Below are 6767 nucleotides of genomic sequence, written 5' to 3'. Positions count from 1 at the left end.
AGAAGAAAAGAAAATGTTTATCATGGAAAACGAACAAAGATGAACTTTAACAAAACTGATCTAATGTCGGGATAAACATTTATGTCAAATCATCATGGAAATACCATGCACATACGAAATACCGTGAAAAATGTATTAGAATCGCCCATTTAATAGAATTTAAACAAGCAAATGAGTTGCAACAAGCCGGGGCGAGCCGTGCTGAGCCGTGAAGTAATTAAAAATCGAAAAGTCAAAAAAAATTTCTGTACACACATAGATCGGCCGAGCGGGCTAGACATCGGTCCGGATTGCTGAAAATTGGAGGAAATCTGGAAAACAACTCAAAAAAAAATATTTAAAAATGTAGACCAAAACAATCTCATTTTCATTCTCATTTTTGTCAGAAAAAATTCAATCAAAAAATTACAAATTTTGATTCACTTTTAGGCGATTATACGAAGTTTTATGTATATTTTCAATGCGAACTTAAAATCCTTTTATAAATTTTGTTTTTTTTTTCCCGCTCGAATCTTTTTTTTTTGGAGCTCATTTTCACATTTGATTCGGGTGCCAAAACCGGAAATGCATGGCTATTACGGTTTATTTATACAAAGAGTATTAAATCTGACTATACAGAAACATATACAAAACACATTTGTAAGTTTATCTACAGTATCCACAAGTTCTTGGGCATTGGATCTTCATCCAATCTCTGAAGGCGACATTGTTGCAGAGTCCCAAATTGGCAGAGCATTCCGATCTTCCGGTGGTTGGGTTGACGGCGTCAATGCAGGTAGATGGAGTGGTAGAAGAGCCTATTATAATTTGAAACGAGGTTATAATCTGCCGATCGGTGACTTACAGAGTCCGCAAGTTTGTGGGCAGTTACGGGCCATGAAGTCTCTGTAGAAGACGTTGGTACAGTAGCTTCTCCATCGTGGACACTCGTTGATTCCATTGGTATTTGAACGATCGGCACAAGCGAATGGAGGCAGTGGGGAGATAGTTGAAGGTGGGAAGATGGTGGATCCAGAAGTGGATACTTGCGGGGTGATGCAACACTCACCGTTGGTGATTACGGTATATCCAATTGGACAAACATTGTTGATAGAGCCTGAAATAATCAATGGAAAAGGATAGATGAGTTTTGAAAACTCACGTCCAACAGTTCGGATTCTACAAGTTTTCGTTTGGGTTGGAAGGCCAAATGAGGATCCAGATGAGAAAAGTCCAGAAGAAGCCGTTGGTAGACCAGCTTGGAAGGGATGCGACTTGGCAACCGGTGGCTTATTTTCAGAGCTCGTCTCAGAGGAAACTGGAGGTGAAGGTGTTGAAATTCCTGAAGCCGAAGACACGACAAGAGCCAAAAAAGCCAAAAGCTTATACATTTTCCAGGAGGAGATTGGAGAACATGACTTTCGTAGGAAATTAGTGGGCTTTTATAGGTCCCAACTTCCCAGATTTCCTAAAAAATATTTGCTCTGAACTTTGAAACTCGCTTTTTAAAAATAAATCTCTATTTGCGTTTTTGGAAACATTTCAAACATTTCAACAGATGATCATGATTCCAAAAAACAATTTTTCACAGAAGCAACTGTTCAAATATAATTCTAACTCCTGGAATGACCTAAACTATTAGGTTGGCTAAAAAATAATGCGCGTTTTTATGATCAATTAAATTTATCATAAAAACGGAAGTAGACAATATTAATCCAAAAGCTATTCGCCATGATTATCAACTATTTGTCGCTAACATCCGCGCTAAGAATGGGTTTCGCTGTGGAAGAACTCCACTGGCTCTGACTCAAAGTAGGCGAATACCCATTTTTCGATCTCATCTCGGCTTTCGGAGTTGTGCTCGGCTAATGAGGGTTGCATAGATCTGAATGAGGGGAAATCGGAAGGCGCTAAATCAAGGCTATTTGGCGGATGAGAAAGAACTCCCCAGCCCGATTCCTCGATTCTGAGTGACTTATGACACATGCGGACGAGCACCGGTTGCCAAGTCGCATCCCTTCCAAGCTGGTCTACCAACGGCTTCTTCTGGACTTTTCTCATCTGGATCCTCATTTGGCCTTCCAACCCAAACGAAAACTTGTAGAATCCGAACTGTTGGACGTGAGTTTTCAAAACTCATCTATCCTTTTCTATTTATTATTTCAGGCTCCATCAACAATGTTTGTCCAATTGGATTTACCGTAATCACCAACGGTGAGTGTTGCATCACCCCGCAAGTATCCACTTCTGGATCTACCGTCTTCCCACCTTCAACTATCTCCCCACTTCCTCCATTCGCCTGTGCCGATCGTTCAAACACCAATGGAATCAACGAGTGTCCAGGATGGAGAAGCTACTGTACCAACGTTTTCTACAGGACTTCATGGCCCGCAACTGCCCACAAACTTGCAGACTCTGTAAGTCATTGTTGACCTAGTTATACATTTCCGGTTTTGGCACCCGAATCAAATGTGAAAATGAGCTCCAAAAAAAAAAGATTCGAGCGGGAAAAAAAAAACAAAATTTATAAAAGGATTTTAAGTTCGCATTGAAAATATACATAAAACTTCGTATAATCGCCTAAAAGTGAATCAAAATTTGTAATTTTTTGATTGAATTTTTTCTGACAAAAATGAGAATGAAAATGAGATTGTTTTGGTCTACATTTTTAAATATTTTTTTTTGAGTTGTTTTCCAGATTTCCTCCAATTTTCAGCAATCCGGACCGATGTCTAGCCCGCTCGGCCGATCTATGTGTGTACAGAAATTTTTTTTGACTTTTCGATTTTTAATTACTTCACGGCTCAGCACGGCTCGCCCCGGCTTGTTGCAACTCATTTGCTTGTTTAAATTCTATTAAATGGGCGATTCTAATACATTTTTTACGGTATTTCGTATGTGCATGGTATTTCCATGATGATTTGACATAAATGTTTATCCCTACATTAGATCAGTTTTGTTAAAGTTCATCTTTGTTCGTTTTCCATGATAAACATTTTCTTTTCTTCTCTGATAGAATAATTCGTTTTAACATTTAACACAGAAATTGCCAGATTAAATGTTTATTTACAAAAACAATGCTGATTTTAGTGACATATATACAGAATACACATTCAACTAGTCCTCGAAATTATCTACAGTATCCACAAGTTCTTGGGCATTGGATCTTCATCCAATCTCTGAAGGCAACATTGTTGCAGAGTCCCGAATTAGCAGCGCATTCCGATCTTCCGGTGGTCGGGTTGACGGTGTCAACGCAGGTTGATGGGGTGGCTGAGCCTAGAATTATTTAAAATGCGTTTATAATAACTAGGTCAACAATGACTTACAGAGTCCGCAAGTTTGTGGGCAGTTACGGGCCATGAAGTCTCTGTAGAAGACGTTGGTACAGTAGCTTCTCCATCCTGGACACTCGTTGATTCCATTGGTGTTTGAACGATCGGCACAGGCGAATGGAGGAAGTGGGGAGATAGTTGAAGGTGGGAAGACGGTAGATCCAGAAGTGGATACTTGCGGAGTGATGCAACACTCACCGTTGGTGATTACGGTAAATCCAATTGGACAAACATTGTTGATGGAGCCTGAAATAATTAATGAAAGAAGATAGCGGACTCTGGAAACTCACGTCCAACAGTGCGGATTCTACAAATTGTAGTTTGAGTTGGAAGATTGAATGAGGATCCAGACGAGAACAGTCCAGTTGGTAGACCAGCTTGGAAAGGGTGCGACTTGGCAACTGATGGCTTATTTTCAGAGCTCGTCTCAGAGGAAACTGGAGGTGAAGGTGTTGGAATTCCTGAAGCCGAAGACACGACAAGAGCCAAAAGAGCCAAAAGCTTATACATTTTCCAGTAGGAGATGGGAGAACATGACTTTCCTAGGAAATCAGTGGGCTTTTATAGGTCCCAAGTTTTCAGATTTCCGCGAAAATATTTGCTCTGAACTTTGAAACTCCCTTTTTAAAAATAAATCTCTATTTGCATTTTTGGAAACATTTCAAACATTTCAACAGATGATCATTACAACCATTATTCTGTGAAAACAAGGTTTTTACAGAAGCAGCTGTTCAAATATAGTTTTATATCCTGGAGTGACCTAGACCATTTTCCAAATTCAAAAATATTAGCTTTGAAAGTCTCGTCTGTAAATTTTTAGCTACAAATTTTGAACGAATATCTGAAAACCGGGGTTTTTGTTGATGAAAAATAAAATACACATTCAAACACAGATGAAATACAAAAAGAGAAGATAACGGGTGAGCAAATGTTCAAACATTTTCCAAGGAATCTGAATTTCTCGTTCTTTGAAGTACTCCTCTAAATCTTCATAAATTCTACTATTGCAGAAAATGTCAATTTTATCTTCTGCAGATCATTTTTGCCTGGCTTCCTGTAGAATCGCTTCAAATTGTGCATCCGATAAATTTTGAACCATCTGAAACGTGTTACTCGTGAAAAATTAGGTCCTTGATACGACTAGGTTAATCCCGACCATCCACTGAGCTCCTGGAAAAAAAGTTAAGTGATGAATGGCTTTCCCATTTTAACGTTAGAAACAGGAAGTAGAATATCAGCAATTCTGATCCCAACTGCTTTCAAAAATGATAATATTGTTTCTATCTGAGTGTGAAATATATAGCTGAAAAAGCTTTACAAATCAATGTTTTGCTAGAAACTCTCTTCCTCAAAGGAACGTAGGAGTTCACCCAGAATTTCAATTATGCCAGAGATCATCTGAATTGCCCGAATGAATATTTATTTTAAAAAGATTCAATTATTTACAACACTAGCGATCTACGCCAAAAAAAAAGAAGAAGAATTTGATTATTGACAGTATCCGCAAGTCTTTGGGCACTGAATCTTCATCCAATCCTTCAACGAAGCATTGTTACAGAGTCCAATGTTGGCGAGACATTCAGATCTTCCAGTCGTTGGGTTGATCGAATCAACACATGTGGTAGAGGCGGTGGCTGGACCTGAAATACTTTTTAGTTATTTCTATGGATCTAATAGAGAACTCACACAATCCACAAGTCTGTGGGCAATGATGGGTCATGTAGCTCTTGTGGAACATGTGATGACAGTATTCCTTCCATTGTGGACATTCGTTGATTCCATTGGCATTTGCCTTATCGAAGCATGTCGAGTGACTGGTTGGGGATGGGAGGACTTGTTGAGTAGGACAACATTCACCACTGGAAATCAGGGTGTGACCGGTGGGACACTGATTGTAGATGGCTTCTGGAAGTTTCCTTTTAAAGCTTTCTAAAGGTCATCTTGAGAAATTACCTCCAATTGGTCTAGTTCTGCAAGACGTAGTTGTTGGAGCTGGAATTGTAGCTTGTGTTGGGAACCCAAAGTTGAATCCAGAAGGTGCCGTTGGTAGGCCAGCTTGGAAAGGATGTGACTTGGCAACCGGTGGCTTATTTTCCGAAGAAACTGGAGTTGAAGGTGTGGATTTTCCAGAAGCCGAAGCCACAATAGCCAAAATAACCAAAAGTTTGCACATCTTTCACAGAGGAGGATGTTGAACATTTCGAGTTACGTCCTTTTATAGCTCATTACATTGCTCAATTTACAAGTTTTTGAGCGAGCAGAGATCCTTGTTATTTCGCATTTTTGCAGATAAAATGTTTTCAGTCGGACTCACTTTTTCAAAATGATCATTTTTTCAACATGATCCCATAAACAAGTTTTTTCTAGTTTCTGACCCATCATCTGTTCAAACAAAGTCCTTTTTGGTCTGAAACGGTTGAAATCACAAGAACCAAACGTTTTTTGAGCTTCTACTGAAGTTCGAAAAATCATGTATCTTTGGAAAATTCTGAGATTTGTAGGAATCTGAAAGGATATTCAGATTTCCGAGATTCTAAAAGCTTCAATTTCGGATTCAACTATCCACACGATTGCATTTATTCACAAAAGAAAAAACAAACCGTATATGTAAAAAAAACACAGGCGAGATACAGAAAATATGGGAAATGAATTGAAGGACCGATCAAAAGAAATCAAGAGATCGGAAGGTAAAAAAAGAGAATTTTGAGATAGCTTTAAAACAAAAGATTGAGTCTGGAATATGGTCAAAAACAGGGGAAGAAATAAAACAGTGTCAATTTCCAGTGAACAGAAGAAGCATGATGAAATAAAAATTCACAAAGAATTAGACCATGCGAACATGCTCCAGTGTCATAATTGGGGCTAGATAGTTTTGATTTTCATCCGGAACCTGATTCCAATTTTCTCTTTCTTCAAAATACTCCATAAGACACTCCTCAATACGGTTGTTGTCATAAAACTCCACAGTTTCTTCCAGGGATCGACGGAGCTTCGCTTCTTCTCTCTTCTCTTCGATTTTGGAATTTTCGATGTTTTGGAGAACCTGAATGTTTCAATTTTAATAATTACAATTTCAGAAAAGAAGAAAACTCACAGTAGCTTGGTCAACATTTTTTCTTGAGATCTTCTTTTGATTTCGGGACTTCTCAGTTTTCTTCGATCCTTTAGACTTTTGAGCTCCCTTGTCAACTCGTTGAATATCCATTTGGGGTGTCGGGGATTGGCTAGAGCTCTTGGCCTTTGCTTTGGATGCGGACTTTTTGTTGGTGTCAATGGTTTGAGGTGTCATCTGGAAAATTGTTGTGGTTATAACATAAAACGATCTGGACAAGAAAAACTGGAAGATTCGAGAAGATGATGTCGGCTGGTTCTAAAAATGATCAATCTGCCTGATTTTATTTTAATGTTCCTTTTTTCAGCAAATTGTTACCTGAACGATAACTGACTTCAAAT

The 6767-nt window shown here is 38.7% G+C and overlaps 5 protein-coding genes across 5 annotated transcripts; 1 reads left to right on the top strand and 4 right to left on the bottom strand.

Annotated features, from left to right (window-relative positions):
- Positions 1-273: 273 nt before the first annotated feature.
- Positions 274-1370, bottom strand: CBG24922 (the record flags this gene model as incomplete). Its single annotated transcript, XM_045241159.1, has 3 exons — positions 274-293; positions 1049-1096; positions 1142-1370. 3 exons carry the CDS (start codon positions 1368-1370, stop codon positions 274-276), a joined length of 297 nt encoding a protein of 98 aa, XP_045091435.1.
- A 645-nt stretch (positions 1371-2015) lies between these two features.
- Positions 2016-2839, top strand: CBG24921 (the record flags this gene model as incomplete). The annotated part of the gene is made up of 3 exons (XM_002648545.1): positions 2016-2100; positions 2146-2396; positions 2678-2839. Coding segments are annotated over 3 exons (498 nt in total), but the record flags the coding sequence as incomplete, so codon positions are not given.
- Positions 2504-3824, bottom strand: CBG24920 (the record flags this gene model as incomplete). The annotated part of the gene is made up of 3 exons (XM_045241158.1): positions 2504-2559; positions 3330-3560; positions 3605-3824. The coding sequence occupies 3 exons, from the start codon at positions 3822-3824 to the stop codon at positions 2504-2506; spliced, it is 507 nt and encodes a 168-aa protein (XP_045091434.1).
- A 978-nt stretch (positions 3825-4802) lies between these two features.
- On the bottom strand, positions 4803-5487 carry CBG24919 (the record flags this gene model as incomplete). Its single annotated transcript, XM_002648543.1, has 3 exons — positions 4803-4954; positions 5001-5219; positions 5268-5487. 3 exons carry the CDS (start codon positions 5485-5487, stop codon positions 4803-4805), a joined length of 591 nt encoding a protein of 196 aa, XP_002648589.1.
- Positions 5488-6138: 651 nt separating this feature from the next.
- Positions 6139-6603, bottom strand: CBG24918 (the record flags this gene model as incomplete). Its single annotated transcript, XM_002648542.1, has 2 exons — positions 6139-6357; positions 6409-6603. The coding sequence occupies 2 exons, from the start codon at positions 6601-6603 to the stop codon at positions 6139-6141; spliced, it is 414 nt and encodes a 137-aa protein (XP_002648588.1).
- Positions 6604-6767: the final 164 nt, after the last annotated feature.

The sequence above is a fragment of the Caenorhabditis briggsae genome (genome assembly GCF_000004555.2).
Source record: "Caenorhabditis briggsae AF16 supercontig from assembly CB4, cb25.NA_268, whole genome shotgun sequence".
In the NCBI taxonomy this organism is placed as follows: Eukaryota; Metazoa; Nematoda; class Chromadorea; order Rhabditida; family Rhabditidae; genus Caenorhabditis; species Caenorhabditis briggsae.
The sequence above is the reverse complement of the archived record's forward strand: the minus strand, read 5'-3'. Positions and strand labels throughout refer to the sequence as shown.